General features: G+C 34.3%; 1 protein-coding gene across 5 annotated transcripts in view; it reads right to left on the bottom strand.

Moving 5' to 3' along the window:
• Positions 1 to 557: 557 nt before the first annotated feature.
• Positions 558 to 20,825, bottom strand: part of Suco (SUN domain containing ossification factor) — a 60,669-nt gene continuing 40,401 nt past the window's right edge. For 4 of the 5 annotated variants that reach the window (XM_048421647.3, XM_048421652.3, XM_048421649.3 and 1 more), the window contains 8 exons: positions 19,763 to 19,853; positions 15,726 to 16,883; positions 14,558 to 14,645; positions 11,961 to 12,065; positions 10,924 to 11,078; positions 10,394 to 10,485; positions 4,076 to 4,131; positions 558 to 2,495 (listed from right to left, as the gene is read on the bottom strand). In XM_048421647.3, coding sequence (XP_048277604.2) covers positions 2,052 to 2,495; positions 4,076 to 4,131; positions 10,394 to 10,485; positions 10,924 to 11,078; positions 11,961 to 12,065; positions 14,558 to 14,645; positions 15,726 to 16,883; positions 19,763 to 19,853 — 2,189 coding nt within the window. In that variant the 3' untranslated portion in view covers positions 558 to 2,051. Of the gene's footprint in view, positions 2,496 to 4,075; positions 4,132 to 10,025; positions 10,124 to 10,393; positions 10,486 to 10,923; positions 11,079 to 11,960; positions 12,066 to 14,557; positions 14,646 to 15,725; positions 16,884 to 19,762; positions 19,854 to 20,825 lie in introns of those variants that run through there. The other variant, XR_007229327.3, reaches the window with a different exon arrangement.

Below are 20,825 nucleotides of genomic sequence, written 5' to 3'. Positions count from 1 at the left end.
ACAAATAAAATAAGGTTGGTTACTAGGAAATGTTGAAAATCTTTCAGTTTTACATAAGGGTTTGAGTATGTCTTGTGTAAACCACTCAGGAGACATGTCTCTAATTTTGAAGATTTTTAGATTCTGTTAATTATATATGCTAGGTAGGTCATCCTCAGTTTCAAAATTTAAAATCCAAAAGTGCTACAAATACTTCAAAAATTGAGCAGTAATTCAAAATGTTAGGATTTTACAGCCCTTAGATTTTGATTGCTGCTTTTTACTAGACACAAATCTGCTGCTGGCAATAATCTCCACTTATTAAAAATTTGGGTTATTGTTATTTCCCTCTTATGTGTAGTAATACTCTGAAAGAGAAAGAAAATGCAGACTAAAATTTTAATTCTCTTATTATTAGAACCATAACTATGATTACTAGGGAACATAATGTTTAAGTGAAAATGTACATATGGTAGCCTGAAATGTGAGCCTGAGAGATGGCAAACGAAAACAAAGACCAGCATAAATCTATGAGTGATAAATGTGTGCGATCTTTTAAAGGACAGAAGAGTCAATAATTAATAAAGACGAGTGTTCAGATTTATTTGGAAATTCACAGTTTCTAGTGGTACTACAGCTTTGTAGTTACATATTTAAAACCCTCTTCACAACACACAACAGTGTGACTTACCACTCTAGCTTGGCTCTCATCTGGATTTCTTTTCAAGGACCTGCTGTACCTTCAGGCCCTGTTGCTTTTGAATAGCTAATTGTGCAGACGGGAAGGGGGAAAGTTCATCTCCTAAAACATACTGTTAACCTAAAGCAGCAACTTAAACAAAAAAGGCTTTAAATAAATCATATTACATACAATACCAAGAAAGGTATTAGACAAATTTAAAAACAATTATTAATGAAAGTGCTCAATAAGTTATAGCTTAATTTTACAACACAAAATGGTCAATTCTCTCAGAAAGAAACACATTTCACTTTCACTCATCTCCACACAATCGCACATCAAGAAACCAATTTACTCAGACATTGCCAATTTCTTAAGGGAAAAAGGGACCAACAGAGACAGATGCTGACACCTCACACATATATATCTGCACATTGTAGCCAACAAAAGAAAACATCAAGGAATCATAATCCTGTTAGACTTAACCAATTTAACTGAGTAAGGCCTGACACACTCACTGGCTGCTTCTGTGACTATGTACAATGGCAGTGACTGGGCCATGGGAAAACTGGTCTTGGTGATGTGAACATTTGGAGGATTAGTGTTTACTATGAACATTTAGAATGCAATGTAAAAAAATCATCACAAGTAGTTAAGTGTGTTGAAAGGTGAATTTATAATAAATTTGTTTTCCGGTATCTGTCATTTCCAAGAAAATATCTTACCATTTCACTGAGTTAATAACTCAGGAAAATAACCCAATCCAACTAAATTCAATGAAAGCAAGGATGAATCATCACCTTTTATGGAAAAGGACTTAAGAAAATTTCAGAAGGTGTTTATTTCCAGTGAGACTGCTGAGCAAGTCTAAGTCTTTAGGATCTTTATGCAAATGACACACACTGCTGAGCTTCAGGCACGGACCACCCTAAAGCCTTGTAGTGTTTGCAGCTTCAAAAACCTAATAAAGTTACAAAACAAATCAAATGACAAAAAAATCCTCCTCTTCCAGTGGCATTATAAATAGACAAAAGGCACATAAATATGGGAAGGTGCAAGAAATAGGAACCAAGCTGAAGGAAGAGGTTTAGGCTTTCATTCCTATCCCACCCAAAGAACTGGGCTTCCAAATTACTTTTGTCCCAGTAATTATCTGTGAAAAAACATCTTTATAAAATGTCTATCATCTTTATAGGGAGAGATCAGTCTTGTAAAACTGTAGTTCATCAGCCAAGATTGACACAATCCTGTCTCCTTTCTAAAAAGGCAAAAAACATAATTTTTGAATACTTTCCCCAATATTTTACCCCTCCCCTAAACCCTTCAAATACCACAGGCTGTTCTCCAAAGAACAACAACAAAAAAAGTCTTCAGTACAAATGTCCAGTTCCTTTTAGATATGTCCCGAGACTGCAGTAACACCAAATGCTCCTACGGTGATCTCCTTGTTTCCTTTGATTATGTCATGCAGGCTCGGCAATGACCCCGACTTAGTCTGTATAAGAGCTTTTATTAATTTTCCTTGGTCTTGGACTTTAGACCGCCTTCGTTTTAAAGCTCTCTTCTCAGTTTTTGTCTTTTGAGTCTGTCCATTGCACAGACTTGTACAAGCTGAAATGCCACAAAAATAGGACTCTTCTGACTGTGATGAAGTTTCTGAGCTTCCCTCAGATGGAGGGCCCTTGTAAGAAGAGTGATAAACTTCTCCCATATTAGAAAAATCTCTCTGGTTCGTAAAGGGCTTTCTTCCTTTTATGTCTCCATTGGCTATAGGGTGCAATGGATCTGCAGGCTTTATCGTCTCAATTTTTTCCGTTTTGTACTTGCAACGTTTCTTCTATAGCAGAAATAAAAGAAAGCACAGAAATTACTCTTTCTTATTAGATATGAAATATAAAAGAGGAAAGTACTACTGCCTATGAGAAGTAAAGCAGTGTTTTACACACACACACACACCACTCTTCTGTTGTGAATAGATGGAATCATTGACATCCCAGTTTGTAAATATTACTTCAATTCAAAGTTCCAACAGCTTATAGCCACTTATGCATACAGATTTAGAGACAACTGACATCTGAATACCTTTATGTGTCAGATGGTACATAAGTTACTTCCTTGTATATTTTACCTTGTATATGTTAACCTTGAAAGATTTGTTTTTGGCTCCTACATGAAAAAAATCAAGCTTTAGAGATGTGGCTCCCCGCCTAAGTTACAAAACAAAGTATCAAAGGCAGAATCAAACTGTAACCTACTTCACACTAATTAGAAATTCTATTATCTACAGTCAATTATTGCTAATCAAATAAATGTTATGTAATTTGAGAGGTTAAAAAGAAAATAAGACTTTATAGCCAAGGTGGAAAAATCCCAAGACGGTAAACATTGCCTACTATCTAATGAGACGTCTAAGTAAACCAGTCTGTCACTTTTAAGATGGGGTTATTAGCACCGATGGGCTGTAGAGAGGATTACAGAACAGTGCTTGCACTGTGCCTGGCATCCATCAGAAGCTCAGTAAATAATGACTTTCACCTGAGGATCAGCACTTTTCTTCTCTAAATGGTTGGAAAATAATATTTTAGGCTTCATAGTCCTCTTAAACATCTCATTAATGTATTCTTGATTTTTACTTTGTAATTTTTTAAAAATGAGAAAATACTTATTGGCTCCTATAATATAGAAAATAGGCTACAGTTTGATGACCTCTCTAGACATTATTTTATCACAACTGAAAACCAATGTTTGGGAACTGGGAAGACAATTCGGTTAGTAAAGTGCTTGTACAGTAGGAATGAAACTCCAGGTTTGATCCCAAACACTGCATAAAACATGGTGATGCATGTCTGTAACTCAAAGGTGCAGACAGAGAATCAGTCATTCTCAGGCACTTAGCAAGTTTGAGGCCATCCTGTGATACATAAGACTTTATCTTAAACAAACAAAACCAAGGGGGGGGAAAAAAAAGAAAGAAAATTAACATTATGGTTGGGTATGATGTCTCACTCACATCTATTATTCAGCCTTTGCAGGAGGGATAGAGACAGGAGGACTGCAGTGAGGCTGATGCCAGCCAGGGCTACATATTATAGTCCAAGAAAAGCTCAGCTACAGTGTGAATGAGAACTTGTTTCAAAAAAAAAAAAAAAAAAAAGCAGGGTCAGCAAGATAACTTAGCAGGTAGTCAGTCACTGGTTGCTGATAACTCACACGGTGGAGAACTGATTTCTCCAAGTTATCTGGCCTTCACACCCCAAATAAATGTAAAAACAACAAAACTGCCCAAAACAACTAAAAAAGGAAAATAAAAATTAAAATAAACATTATGTCAAGGAATAAACATTAACATTTTCAGTGTCTGTCTTTTATTTACTACTGCACAGCTTACAAAAGACTTCAAAAGAAAAAGAGTATTACCTTTTTCTCTGGAGAGAACTTGAGGGGTTCTACGATGTACAAATCATTTGGGTCTACTGTAATTAAGAAAGGGGGTGTAAAATGAAAAGTGTATTATGCTATGACTAAAACAACATTAGTGATTATTTTATTAATGAAATGGATGACAGGTATCAGGACAGGATAACCATATTTCTATGTTGAAAATTAGTAAGCCAGGATGGGCAAGGTGGGCTCTGAATTTGGTCAGTTATTTGAAGGCTGGTCATCAACCCTGAAACAACCAACATTCAAGAATTTTCCATTTTATATTCCGAATTAACTGTCATCAATTGATACAGGAAGGGTCCCTTTCTTGAATGAGATCCATTCCCCACATGATGAAAACAATAACATTACTGGGCAAGCCAATACAAAGCCTACAGGTAATTCCTAAAAGATGGAGTCAGGAGGATGCATTAGTGATGTACGTCAAGCAGTTGGAATCACATATAGATGCCAATTAGAAGAATATAAAGAGAGATTCAGGAATGCTTTTCTAACCCTTTATAGTTCTGATTAAAATTACTAACACTAAAATACAGAAACAGTTTTAACATGTAGTATATGTGGCCACATACTCATGAAAAAACATCCTGACATGATGAGTACATTAGATTATTTATCTCTTTGTATAACAATTCTGTTACTCGGGACACTCCTATTCCTCCCTACAACAAACACACACCTCTAAGCAGAGCTATGGAACTTTAGCCCTATTCAACTTGTTAAAACAGCTCACAGTCTGACACAGACTAATTTAGTAAACAGCAAATTTATCATTAAGTAACACATACCAGAAACATATTAATAACACGATCCAATCAGTGACAACTTAGATTATTACTCCTCAAAGGCTCTTGAAAAAGCCATTAAATACATAAAAGTATACAAATATTCCTCTAAAAAGGCATCCCTATCAAGCCATTAATTTCCAGTTACTTTTTAAAAACATCATGATGCCTTCCTCTAGGAATTCTGTTGTTAGAGTGACTTCCACACTGTAAACAAATGTGATGGGAAAAGGAAAAAAGCAAAGCTAACACCACTGAATACCTGCCAAGGACACTACAACTTAATTCTCAGATTATACCTACAAATAATTTTCAAAGTGGAAAAGCACACAAAAATGAACAAGCACACAAAGACATAGTACACTGTGAGCAAGGGCCTATAAACACAAATAAATGAAGATTTACAAATATTTAGGATACCAGGATGACCACAGACTAGTATCATCTAAAGCCCATACCACAGTGAATGTGCCTGATCTCAAATGTGGGCTATAAAGACATTGTACTTAAATGTATCTAAATATTAAAAAGCTGGAAAGTATCTCAAGAAACAAACACACACACACAAGAAACTCAAACAAGGCTTTTTAACAAAACACAAAGATTTCTTGGAATAGAAAATGTGGTAAATAAAATTTAAAACTCAATGGATGAATTTAGTAACAGATTAGATATAGCTGTAGACTGTGTAACTTAGAAAATGGATTAGGAAAAAAAAAACAATCACCAAAAATGTATCATAAGGAAGCAAAAAGGGGCTGGATTATGAGCATGTACTACTCTTGTAGAGGACCTGAGTTTGGTTTCTAGCATCCATGTCAGAAGCTCACAGCTCTGGGGATCAACTGGCCTCCAACGGCACTGCGTTTGCAGTCATACAGCCACAAATACTTCATTGTAAAAGAAATCTTAAAAATAAAAATAACAAAATTTACAAAATAAAAATATAGAGGGATGATTAATACATTTATGAAATTGGACACTTAAGACACTGAGGAATAGGTAATTATGTAGCGGGAAACACCATAGCTGATAATTTTCCATTACTCAAAAAAAAAAAAAAAAAACAACAGATCTAAAGAGCTCAACAAATCTAACATAGGATTAAAGAAAAATTAAAATAGTATTTTAAGGGGTGTGGTAGCAGGCAGACCTCCCTGAGTCAGAGACCAGGCTGATCTACATACACAGTTAGCCAGAACTACAGAGACATCCTGTCTTAAAAAAAAAAAAGGTATTTCATAGGGTTAGAGATCTAATGACAAATGAAATGAAATCAAAATTTAATGTCATGAGTTAGAATTAAGCAGAAAAGCTAGAATTAATGTAAAACATAAAAATGAGCATAATAAACAGGGATTGTTTGTTAATAAGATCATTGTATTGGTTCAGAAAGAGGTGGAAATGTTCCTTTAGACAGGAAATACTTGTACCTTTCTGAAATGACCTATAAAGAACAACGACTGTGAACAATTTTCAAACTAAGTGTTATAATAGGGAACTAAATATCCACTGCATCCTAAGAAAAAGCCTCCTTACAATGATGATGATGGAGAGTACACTAAGCCACCACAACACCTAATGTTCTAAATGTGTGTTAATGTATACTTAGGAAATGGTTACATTCTTGGAATTGTGATTTAACAGTACCAAAAAACTTCATCAGAATAACTTAAGCTAAACAACCTAAACTACTCTTACAAAGAAAATTGCATACCCATGTAACTTTACTAATTAAAAAGGAAGCCTGTGGTCTCTAACTATGGCATATCTCAACAGGAAGGAAGGAAGGGAGGGAAGGAGGGAAATAGAGAAAAAACAGAAGCAACACCTGAAACAGTAAGATGTGAAATAATGAAATTATGATTTTTCAGGAGGAAAAAAATCAGATGTATTTCTTATCTTGCTTATGCATTCTTCAAAAGAGAAAAAACAGATTTTCATAAGCAAAATTGAAGAAACTCTGTTACCCACAGACCTGCTTTGCAAGAAATAGTAATAGTTTAAAATGAAATAATAAGAAAAATTCATTTTTTCTCATCTTTAGCTGGTTAACAGATAATTATGTTAAAATTACTACCAATATGATTGTGTGTGTGTGTGTATAAGCTATGTATGTATATGTATAAATGGAATGAATGATAATAATGCAAGTGATGGGAGGCAGGATTTAGTATTGCTTTGGTGCTATAACCATACCTGTGAAAGGGTATGGCTTTATTTGAAAAGTGGAGGTGGGTTAGTTGTAAATGTATACTGTAAACAAGCAATCATTAAAGTAACTCTATCAAGAATTATGCCAGATCTGCTAACAAAAAGAATCAAGCAAAATGCTCAATTATAACCAAAAAGATTAGAAACAATATAGAGGACAAAAATATAAACAAACTTAAACAGAAAACAATAATATGGTAATATTCTAACTAAGTCAAAACCATCTTTAAAATCAATGGTCTAAATAAACTGATTAACGGAGATTGTAGGTCAATCGGGTAATGAGATCCAACTATTACCATCCAAAAATATAATTTAAATACAAAATAAAGAGCGGCTATATTCATGTGAGACAAGCAGACTTTTGACCTTGAAATAAAAATTATATAATAATTCCAAGAAGACATACTGGTCCTAAGTGCATACATATTTAAAAACAGGGCATCACAGTATGGAGGCATAGTTTAGTGATTTTTGAGAAGGGTGGTTAGACTACTGTCAGTGAGAAATGGATAATTTAGTCAGCAAATTGAGCAGAGGACCCTTATGTCATACACAAAAATCAACACCAAGTGGAATAAAGACCTAAGCCTATAAACCTAGCGGAAAAAAGCATAAAAGTTTTGGGGCTCAGGTCTTCATAAAGATTTCTTAGTTAGGACACTGACAATAAAAACAAAATGGATAGGGTAAAAGCTATGTGCAGAAAGGGAGAAAATATTTTTAAACAATATATGACATTTACATTTATATGCTTGTGTTTATGTGTGTGTGTGCGTGTGTGTATACACAAGCACATATAATGAATTAGAGAAATGTTAATCAAAGAACAGTAATATATCTCATATTAGAAACCCATTATTAGAAAAAAGCAAAAAGAAAAATAACATGAGAATATGGAAACAATGGAACAGTACTGCTTGGGTACAGTATAGTAACTATGGAAAGCATGGAGATTACTCAAAAAGAAATGAAAAACACTGTCACATGATCTAGCTATCCCATTGCAGCTACATATCCAGACAAACTGACAGTAGGATCATCAAAGTGGTATTTGTACAGGCAGACTCATAGCAGCATTACTTAAAACAACAAAGACAGAAAGCTACTGAAATCCTCATCAGAAGACAGAAGGCTGATGAGATGACTTATTGGGTGAAGAAAGGCACCCAAACCAAGGCTGACAACCTGAGCTTGAGTTCTAGGATCCACAAGCCCATGGCAGAAGGAAAGAACTGATTCTCAAAGGTGTCCTCTGCCCTTCACATGTATGCATTCATGAGCGCATACACAAATGAAACAAAAAAAATGGAAAGAAAATGTGGTACATACACAAAGCAGACAATTATTCAGCTTTAAAAAGGAGATCTTATTACATACTACAACATGGATGCACCTGGAAGGTGTGCTATATAAAATAAACCATGTGCAGAAAAACCAAGACAGCACCATGAATATGGAGTTTTTAAGTATTTAAATGAAAAGGAACATAAACTACAATAGTATTTAGGTCAGGTAGAGGGGACACTGAGGGAGTTATTTATAGACAACAGACATAGTTTTCAGATTTCTAAGATAAAAATAATCTGAAGATCTGATCTGTTTCACAAAAATGTGAACTTATTACTGGATTTCATACTTAAAACATGGTTAAAATAATACATTTTATTTTGTTGCTTAAAAAAAAAACAATTTGATATGGTTCCTTCCTTCTAAGCTAAGAAGTGAAAATACATACAAAATGGGAAAATTCAAGGCAGACTAAATAAATGCCCCAAGAGTTTTAACTGAAGAAAAATAAAGAAATGAATAACAGAATCAGGACTAAAGTCAATTCCTTTCTGCCTATTGTCCTCAACTTTCTTTAGAAGCAAGGATACGTCAAGATTATATCACTGTTTAAAACAGAAGCAATTCTGTTAGCAGGAACAAAGTCTATTCTATTTGTCTTTAAGAAGTTAGAGGAAAAATAATACATTAGTTCACTTAATTTGAAATAAGACTAGAACTGATGAAAATAAATTTATCTCTCAACTGCATGAATATAGCTCAATTACAAAATGCATGCACACCAATCAGAATGACTACAAGACCCAAATTATTAAGTGAGTACTAGAATGTGGAACAACTGAAAAAGCTGGGAAGAAGCCATCCAAAGCTGATGAAACATCATCCATAGAACACTCAGAAACCCATGTGTTGATATTTACTAACGCTGACACATACGATCCAGCACTCCCACTTCCATTTCTGTTGGCAGATGCCATGTATGTGTTGACTTAAAGACACATAATAGTCTCTAAATGAAAACAGTCCAAAGGTAAATGTGTTAATGCGCAGCATCTGTGTACAGTGGAATGCTGTACTAGAATTAGAATGGATGAACTATATTAGACAGTATGGTGACTCAACAATTAGGTGTTAAAATACCGGCTATACTGGGAGAGGAAAATGCACAAAGTAGATTTAGAAGTTTTAAGAATATACTCCATTTTTTAATTAGGATGTGGATTACACAGGCATACCGAGTTTGTAAAAATTATCTAAGCTTACACATGGAGTGGATTAAGTATAGAAAGCTTACACTATTCAGGCTCAGCAGTGATTATTTGCAAGACATAACAATAACAATGGAAACATTCTGATCAACTACTAAAATCCTAAGGAAAGGGAGAACAGCTGTTATTCAGAAAGCACCCCTAAATGAAATATATAAATAACTGGTTATTTTACCTTTTCTATAAGGATAAATTGTTAAGTTTCTTAATAAGCACTAATTACAAAGAAAATAAAACAGGAAAATAATTATTCAGTATTCATCTGTTCACCCAAATGTTAGCATGTCTTGAATGAAACCCAATTATAAACTCTGGGACAATGAAAGTGCCTCAAAAGTCCTAAACTAGAGACAAAAAAGGTCCTACCTGCACAAGAAGAGGAGGCAGAAAAGCACAGGATGCTATGGGAGCACATTGAGCATTCAGGTTTTCCATAGCTGCTGAACTTTCTCAAACATCCCTTTCTAAAAAGAAATACTTCTAAACAGGAGCATGTGCAAATAATACTACTCATTGCTAATTAAAACTAAGTCCCCCTCCCACCTTTGGGCTTGCAAAGGAACAAAGAGGTTTAAAGTATGAAAATGCTAGCACAAACACATAGATAACTTTGATTCAGTTTTTGATTGCAGATGGTCACAAACACAGCATGTACATTATATACATGCCAGAAGTCAGTTTCATACTACATAGATATACACATAAGCACATATATCATAGTCACAGAAATCTACCTTCTTTGCTAGTAAACTGCAGAGATTTCGATCTGATGAGGGGAAACGATGTTCTTCTTTTCAGATTCATGTCATCATAGGAAGAGAAACACCTAATACATTAAGAAAACATTGTATACAATCAGTATATGATATCTTACTGTATAGCCCATTTAAATAGAGGATTCTGAGAACTGTATAAGGCATAGAACAAGCCTAAATTAACACACCAGACACTGTTAATGTGAGTAGAACATATCTGTAATGTTATCTTACAATGTGGATTCTCTTCCATCTCTGAAGCCCACATCTGAATACCCTTCTCAACCAAAATGACTCAAAGGTTTCATGCATTTATTATTAGTTTCTCTCGATTATTCAATTAAGTTATTTCCAAGTATAATTATAGTGCCCCTTTTGCTTCCAGGATGTTTTTAATATTCTGATTTTAAGAAGGAATTACTTCATGTCCTTTTATCTTCTCAGCATTTCTTTGGAGAATAGAAAAAGGGATGAAAGAAGAAAACTGTGATCTATGATGTTAACCTTACCTTTTAGGGCTTGGATACTGATTACTTTTGGGGAGTTTTGAAATGTAATCTCCATCAAATTGAGAAGTGTTTCGACAACGTTGCATACAGAGCATCAGTCCCAAGACAACACATAAAATCAAAGACATAACAAGGTAACTCTGTCGATCTGAAACCTAAAAAGATCAACAATAACAATTATAATAAAGTACTTTAAAGGATATACAATGGAATCTAAAATTCCGAGAATGAGTAATTTTAGTCAATTTGTTCGTAAGCCACAATACAGAGCATGCTGCCTAAGAACAAACCATTAGACGTTTGTTATTGCTGTTTCGTCCCATCTAATGACCACCACAACACTTTGCTAACATGTAGTTTGTCTTTCCATTTGTACTCCCTTCATCAGGGATAAGCATGCTAACACGTAGCCTTTCCCACTTTATATAACTCAGTCATTCAACCCCTCAGACTCAACCTCAATTCCTTAACCTTATATACCTAATACTTCATTAAGACTCACTTTTCTATCTTTTAAATATATACTTAATTCAACTAATCTTATACTATTTTGTACTTCTAAAATCCTGGTCCAAGTTAACTTCATCTAAGTTACTGCAATTGCCTCCTAAAGAGCTCCTTTCCTGCTTCTGTTCTTGTCCTTAAACAGACCATTTTCAACAGGGCAGCAAATGAGAATTTTTCAACATGTTAAGCATTATTGAGAAGACATAGATAATTTCTTTACTTAATAATTGATTTGCAATGATGTCCAATGTCCAGAATAAAAATTAACTAATTTTTTTTTCAAAAGACCTAACAGAATTAACATACCTGCCTTATAAGTAAGACCAAATAATGAAAGTCATGTTTTACAAAAGACTATCATAGTATATTTCCCAGACAGTAAAATAATGCATTTTGGTGTTTTGAAAAAGTTCTATGTAAGTGACAGTTTTGTTTGGTTCAAGCTTTGAACTATCATGTTTATAAGCTTGTCCCTCTGACAACCTTCCTAGGTGCACAGTGTCTTACAACAGAGGCAGCTGAACAATTACCTCCCGTTTTAATTCTGCCACAGTTGCTGATAAGTTTGAAACAAGCTGTGTCATGTTGGTCAGTTGTGCCTGTAGCAAGTGGATGGCTTCAGTTTGTCGCTGATCCTGTAACAAAAGATTATCATTTTTCTTTATATTTCATCTGTACATTAACCACATTTTAGTAAACGTTTAATTTGGAAAAACCACTAAGTTCTTTTAAAATATAGTTTTACAAAGATTTTAATGGGTATACACAAACTTTGATGAAAAGTTTAAAAAAAAATATAAAACCCTTAAGAATCTTAGGTAACCCAGACACAGAAAGACAATTAACACATGTACTCACTCATGGTGGTTTTTAAACATAAAGCAAAGAAAGTCAGCCCACAAATCACAATCCCAGAGAACTTAGACAACAATGCGAACCAAAGAGACACTTACATAGATCTAATCTACATGGGAAATAGAAAAAGACAAGATCTCCTGAGTAAATTGGGAGCATGGGGACCTTGGGGGAGGGTTGAAGCGAGGAAGGCAGAGGCAGGGAGGGGAGCAGAAAAAAATGTAGAGCTCAATAAAAATCAGTTTTAAACTCCTCCCCAAAAAAGAATCTTAGGTTGTGTTCTAGCTTCCCTTCAAAAAGAATTACGTTGTCACTCTCAGGATGTAAAATACCATCTAACAGAAGCCAATGAACTACTGTCCAAATTAATGTTGTTTCCATAGGTATAAACTAGTGGATCACCAGTCTCATACCTGTTACTCTCACGAAGTGTTTTTAAAAGTAAAACAGTCAGAAAAAAAAAAGGCTCAAACTCTTTTGAAGTTAGTTTCTGGATACAGAGTATTTTAATGTAATTTTTTTTTAAAAAAAATTGTTCCTTTCACAGCAAAATACAGTCAACCAAGGATGTCATACCTACGAGTGGTCATCTAATTGATGCTATACTCCTACAGATGAAAATAAGGTCAAAGGCACTTCTCTGTATTCATTTCAGAAACTTTTACAATCAGTATGTCTTTATTTAAATTATCATTCTCATGCATACTGTATACTAGACAAATGATACTAGAATTTCAAACCTACAGAAGGAAGGAAGGAAGGAAGGAAGGAAGGAAGGAAGGAAGGAAGGAAGGAAGGAAGTCCAGGAAATTGAAAACTCTAACTTAAGACCTCATAGAAACTATATAACCATTTTTTATTCTAGACCTATGATTTTCAATTTGATTAAAAAAGTTTTTAAGTGTCAACTGTGTGTGAGGAAAGAGGGGTATATAAAACTAACAAAAGGGTTCGTTACTGCAAACCTTTGACTCTTTCCAGTATAGTTAACCTTCTTAAAATACTATTAGTGATTTATTAACCCACTTCTTTTGAAACTCAACATACACAGATTAGCCTGAGACAGTTACAAATGCCTAAAGACAAGTATAAACTGGTTAACACTTCTAATCAACACACTTGCTAAGATTACAAGTACTTATACAGGTCTTTGAGACATATGATACAGCTACTATTTATAAAGAAAGAGAAAATAAAGGCGTTATCAGATTAAGACTCAATATAATATTTGTTGGTTGTGATATACACATAATACTGAAATTTTTCTCCCTAAGACAGAGGAACAAAGTTACCACCAGTCATACTGTTATCACTATCTACATTGGGCCAAGAGATAAATTCATTAAAAAGATGGAAGAATCAAAAAAGAAATAAAGCTGCTCTTTTCTATAATTAACAAGAGTATTACAGAGAACAACTACAAAAACATTTTGCAGTTTTTAGAAAGTTGCAGAAAGGTTGTATACACAAAATGAATACAATGTTTTCCTAGATGAATAGCTAGATAACTTCCCAAGCATGACATCATATCCAGCTATCAGGAAAATGTGAATAAGTTACTTTTGCTACTTACATCCTATCAAAGACAGTGAATATCTACATCAAAAGCAACATGTAAGTCAGAAGAACCATTATGGAGAATAGTATGAAATTACTCAAAATGTTAAAACCGACTTGCTATATCACCTAGTAATTCACTGCTAGGTATGTAGCCAAAGGAGATAAAATGATTTCCAGCATTTATGGCACAATAATTTATAACAGATAAAATATGTCATTAACTCAAGTTGACTTTCTGTGAATAAAGACAGAAAACAAAAAAAAAAAACCACTGGTATATTTACATAATGGTATACTATTCAGCTATAAAAGATCGTTGCTTGTAGAAATATGGATCAATATGGAGGCTATTACTTCAAGTGAAATGAACCACACACAAAAAGACAGTGCCATAAATTCTCACTCATCTGTGCAAACTATTAAGTAAATCTACATAGGCAGGAAGGTGAAAAGATGAAAAGATGTTCAATAAAGGGCACAATAGAGTGGGAGAATTTCTTCTCTTTCTTCTCTAGCACAGTAGAAAACTACTGGTTAAAATAATTTATGATACATTTGAAACTAGAGAATACTGACAATGGTTGAAGTGACCTATTACCCTGATTTTCTATTATACATTATACATGCAAAATAATTATGATACACTCCACAAAAATGTATGCATATCGGATTACATTCTAAAAAATAAATATACAATAATGAAGAAACCAACCTGTTCTTCTGCTATTCTTGAAGTATTCTGAAGCTTTACTATTGTTTTATTGAAAGCTTTCTGCATTTCTTCCATTTGTTTTCGGTACCTACAGAGTAAAAATTCCTTTAAATTCACTTATCATTCATTAAGTACTGGAAAAATAATTCTGATTTTGAGATTGGACAATTCACTTTTCTTAAAATGACTTATTCAGGACTGTGAAACACAGTAACACATACAAAATGTATTAACCAATAGATCCTGAACATCAAGTCTATTCTCATTGCTATAAAAAATTAGTATCATTCCTTTGGGATGAAGTACAGTAAGGAAAGACCAGGAACAAATATCTTTTCTCATATCTTACTGACATCTCATCAGTAGCATTTCAAATTAAGAGGAATAAGAAAAAGTGGTATGTCAAGAACTCTAGATATTTGGTGCCCAAGTGATGGAAAGTGTAAGGGAAAGAAATTCTAGGACAGATATTGGACATTTACGGAATATGAAACAGAATACAGGTATAAAGACAAAAAGACTAGAGTCTTAATCACTGTGTAAGTGTACTGACACTGAGGAATAAAGGATATAAATTAGGACAAAGGAACTGATTTTGTGATCTACATTAAAGATGTATTGATTATAAATGCTGCATATTTTGTCTGCATATATGAATGCTGAAATCTTGTCTGATTTTTCCTTATCTTTATACATCTAAACTCTTAAATACCTGGTCCAGATGCACTACAAGCCTTTTAAAGTACTTTTCCCATGTTCTCTCTGGCAATCAGTAAAAACTGCTAAAGTCAAGCAACAGAAAGAGAAAATGATGCTGAATATGATAGCACACACCTACAGTTGCAGTTAATCAAGAGGCTGATAAGATCACATAAGCCTAAGAGCTCAAGACTAATCTCAGCAACACAGTAAGAACACAAAAATTATAAAAAAGAAAGTGTGATAAAGAAAATACAGTAGCCTAATAATAACAGCATGTCACTAAGAACTTATAAAAACAAAACAGATAACAATTCTGGAAAAACTTTGAACACCATCCAAGTGGCTTGTCCTCTTTTCCAGTTAAAATCATCCTTATTACATTACCATAATAATGTCTTTGTAGATCCTATTCATCTACCAAACTTACCATGTAAAATGGGTTGTGCTCATATATAAGAAAGCTTACCTTTGACTAAGTTCCTCCAGATAGCGACCACTGAGAGACATGTTAACTTCTAAGGCTTTAATACGATTATTAAGTCTCATAAATACTGACTCCTTCTGATTTGATCCATGTACAAGATTCCCATTACCATATCCCAGATCTGTAGAATTTTGTAATTCAGCATAGAAATCTGTAGCTGTCCTTTGTAACCCTCTTAAAAGGGCATCTTCTGGAGACTGGTCGTCCTCTTTTCCTTCAGGCAATGAAGGATCCATAACCGGAGTCACTATTTGCTTTGGTGTATCAGCTATACTCATTTTGGCTTCCCCGTCTTCAGTGTCTGGCACAGTGGCTGTGCTTACAGGTGGCGGGATTGTCTCAGAGGGCCTGATGACAACGTCTGTGGAAGCTATGTCTTCTTTCACGGTGTTGTCCACTACTTCATTAACTTTACTTGTTTCATAAATAACAGAAGGCTTCTCTACAGAACTGAAGCTCTCAGGCTTTTTTTCCGTTTCATCATCAGACTCAACAGAACTCTCTTGTGGCATTACTTGTAATGGTGTATGTCCTCCCTCATATTTAACAGACTCAGATCCTTCTACTTTAGACAGTGAAGTGATTTCTGGAGTAGTATCTAAGAGAAGAGACTGAGAAAGAGTTTGAGGATGGCTTGGTTCAATTTCAACTGCATCCACAGTGTGATTTATCCAATCGCTTTGGTGCACACTACTTAAGTCATCAAGCACAGCAGTTTCAGCTTCTCTTTCCATGTTCTCATTGTCCACATCTCCACTGGAAGGCTGCGATACTGAAACCTCTACTGATTCTACTGGAAGTAGTAATGATGGCTGAACTGGCACAGAATCTTTTCCTTTACTCATAACAGTTCTGCTGCGCTGTCGATAAAGAGCAATTCTAAATGAGCACCATTTATATATGTACTCCGAAAAACTAGAAATGCAACAAATTGAAGTCAGTTCACTACAAAGTATCTGTGTCTCAGATTCAAACCAGGACGATGACTCATCCTCTTGTTCACCGCTGCCCAAAAGGGTCACCGTGGATGGACTTGCTTCCTCTTCTTCCTCCTGAACCAGCTGTACAATAGGACTTTCTTTTGGAGTATCTGAGGTTGATGGTTCTGTGTCCTGTGTATGGACTTCATTGATTACATATCTAGAAACACATAGATATAATTACGTATCACTTAGAAATCTAATGTTAAAATAAGCTTAAGGAAAATGTCTTAACAACATAAAGACTGGGATTACAGAAGTAACGGTGAGTACAAAGTTGTACTGAGTTTTCCCCATAAAATATTTTTTCATTATATTTTAAAAAATGTATTTAAGTCGGAAATGGTAACACAAAATCCACTTATCATGTAACCAGGTAGCTCAAACCACTGTATTTCACCACATCAAATTTGCTTCCTTTTAATGTTTGACTCTAAATAAGTGAGTACTTCTCTCTTGTTTGCATATACAGTGTACCTTTCCATAACATACTTACTCTTTACAAGCCTTACCACCAATCTTTACAGACTAGAAATTAAGATGCTCAAGAGCTAGAACTAGAATCCAGGATTTTAATATCATCTGTAGAAGACAGCTCAAATTCTCAATGATGTTTCTGTAGATGCTCTGAGGATCCCCTCCCCACCACACACACACACACACACACACACACACACACAAAGACTGTATGCTTTTAAGGAAATACAATCTGATCATCTGAGCTAGTTTTCTTACTAAAAGACAAATATATGACCACTTTAATAAAAAGTCTTGGCTCATAAAAAACCAACCATGTCATTAAGTCTGCCTCACTATTGGTTCTAGAGTAGGTCTGTGTGGTTGGGCCTAGTAGGGGTGGAGTTATAGTAGAAAGTTATAATGCCCATGGTTCTGTCTGAGATAAAGACGATTTTTGATTACAATCTTAAAGAACAAATGAAAAACCTGAAGAACTCAGGTAACATGAATACCAAAACTGAATTATTTTTACACGCAAAATCTCCTACTTAAAAAATAACTACCAGAAAATGTTTCCAAGTATAGACTTCTGTCACCACAATTACAAAAGCAAAGACAGGGAGCATATAAGAAGTAGACTTTCATTTTTGCTGAGAGCAAAATACTAACCACTTAAGATAAAACAATTAGGTTATGCTTCTCTAAACAGAAAGAGCTAGCTAAAGCCATATAGATTCATTTAGTTCCAAATTACATTTCTTACATATTCAAGGGCACATCATCTATTAGTTACTAAACAAACTATGACAGTAAAAAGGCGCAGTCTGGAGAGAGGGAGGAGAAAATGTTTAGTTATATACTGTTGTAATACTCTAGTCTGTTAAAGTTAAAAAAGAACACTAAGCATAGGAAAAGAAAATAACAGCTTTCCATAACTTTTAGTAATATTGTGCATGGAGTCCTGCCTTATTTGTTATATCACCAAATGACTACTCTAAAATCAGTTTTAAAATTTAGAGTAAACAAATGAAGAAAACTTACTATGCAATGATATATAATAAAAGTCAATGTTGTAGCTTGTACCTATAAATCCAGTACTTGGGAGAAAGAGCAAAGAGGATCACAAGTGTGGGGCCAGGCAGAACTACATAGGGAGATCATACTTGTCTCAAAAATATCCCCTTTCAAATATGCATGATTGCATGTGCACATATATGTGTACATAAATAAAATTAGCTTGCTTAATTTGTTAAAAAAAATAAGCTAATTTGGGTGGTGGTGGCACGCATCTTTAATCCTAGTACCCGGGAGATAGAGGCAACCAGATCTCTGAATTCGAGGCCAGTCTAGTCTACAAGAGCTAGTTTCCAGGACAGATTCCAAAACTACAGAGAAATCCTGTCCTGAAAAACCAAAAAGTTAACTGAAGAAGCCTAGATATAAAATCAAAAACTGCAATTATACCCCCAGATAATAAATACTAAGAATGTCTCTTTCACTAATACATATTTTAGGACTTTTTAAGAATCAGTAACATATGCTATATTTTTCACTCCAATCACCTAGTAAATGTTTTCAGCCACTTTCAGAATATAAATATGTCACTCTGCTCTTTAAAGCACAAAATCAATTTTTAAATAATTTGTTTAATTTTATGCACATTGGTGTGATGGTGTCAGATTTCCTGGAACTGAGTTACAGACAGTTGTGAACTTCCATGTAGGTGCTGGGAATGTTTGAACCCAGGTCCTCTGGAAGAGCAGCCAGCGCTTTTAACCACCGAGCCATCTTGTCAGCCTCACAAAACCATTTTTTAATCATCATGCTGTTTGGGTATTACAGTTCAATGCATACACACTGCAATTCTGATTTTCTACTATTGTGAAATAGTTCAAATTTACATACGCCCCTCTACTAGAGCTCTTGAGAAAAAAAGATTTTCAGATTTTACACAATAACTACAACCCAACAGCCAAATAACTAAATTTATTGCCTACTATAGATAATATGTACCTACAAATAATATGTACCTATACTGTCTTTGATAAGAAAGCCCCTTAAATGAAGATACTTTATTTTATGTTACCTATATAGACAACACTGCTCAAAGTGTGTCACTGAAAAACAAAACAAAACAAAACATACAAATCAGTTTGAAGGGAACAACTTAATTTGCTGGGTGACAAATGCAATTCAAGAACCACTGCTCTAGGTATTTTGGCTACCCTAGGGATATCATATATACAATGTTTTCAAACTTAATTAAAAAAACAAGTCTTTGAATTCTATCCTCAAGCCTAGAACAATCACCTTCAGTAGAGAAATATTTTTCTAAAAAAAGATTCAAACTGTGAAAATAATACATAATACCAAAACAACCAATGTGTGGTATGGAATGCAGTGCTATTTTAAATACATATATACACGAATGAAAAGAAGTAACTGAAGTTCTAAGTAGCTGTAGGGATGTCTTCTTATGATTCAGGCTCTCAAAGATGATAGCATATATATTACAAGCTCTTTTCTGTATTAATACACTCAGTTCTGTTCTAATAGAACTAACGTCACAGTATAACTTACTCAGGTGATGGAACAGGAGTTGAAACACGAGTTGATTCAGGCATTTTGGGTGCAGTTGTGGCAGTGGCATTCTCAGATATACTTTTATTTCCTATTTTAAGAAAGATGCCCACATTTGAGTTCAATGTTTAAAAGTTGTACCATAAACTATTTTATTGTAACAAATTAAAAAGAGCTTTAGACTCTTGGGGAAGGGGAAGAAAAAGGTCAAACACATTTGCTACTAAGGAGTTTTTTCTCTTAAATCTAAGTTCTCTTAGAAAGACATGACTGTACACGATTACAACTATAAAGAATGAATGTTATTCCTTAACTTATTTGATATTATAAATTTTGCATAATCTTACATTATTAATATGCTTCTAAACCAGAAAGTTATTAGAAAATGAGGAAACAAAATAGTTAATTTTTAAGCTTACACTTGGCTTAAGTGTTGTTTTTTTTTTAAAAAAAAAATAAAAGGCACCATTTGTTATTCTTTGTTAATTATAGTATTTGCCATTCTCTAAAGAAAAAAAATGGCTTACTACATTAATATTTCTGTTACATAAAGGAAAACCCAATACAAAGTATCACTAGGACTTCAAATTCTCGGGAAAGAGATGAGGACATGGAATTATTACTGTCATAGTTAGGAAGAATCAAGTATCCGTTCATTTGGGCAGAGTGGTAGCACCCGCCACCACTCAGACACTAGAGAGACTGAGGTAGGAGGATTGTTAAGTTCAAGGCCAGTCCGGCAACTTAATAAGACCTGCCTCAAAACTAAAAAAAATTAAAGCCTAGAATGCTCAGTAGAAGAGTACTTGTATAGCAGATGTGATGACCTGGGTTGAATCAATTCTACCAGAGCGAGAGAGGAGTGTAGAGGGGGAAGGGATCAATTCATGAATTTTATGCAGCTGTAGATCTTTCATTAACAAAAGAATCTGTGAAGATCAATTAATGATGATTAATAGGGTACTGCTAAGTTCTTTTCAATGGTCTCTCCATTTCTAAAGGAAAATTCTATTTTGCTGGTTTATTACTTCCTTTTTCTAACATAAAGGATCCATGAAGTACC

This window comes from Myodes glareolus, chromosome 5, assembly GCF_982192425.1.
Source record: "Myodes glareolus chromosome 5, mMyoGla1.1, whole genome shotgun sequence".
Taxonomy (NCBI): domain Eukaryota; kingdom Metazoa; phylum Chordata; class Mammalia; order Rodentia; family Cricetidae; genus Myodes; species Myodes glareolus.
The sequence above is the reverse complement of the archived record's forward strand: the minus strand, read 5'-3'. Positions and strand labels throughout refer to the sequence as shown.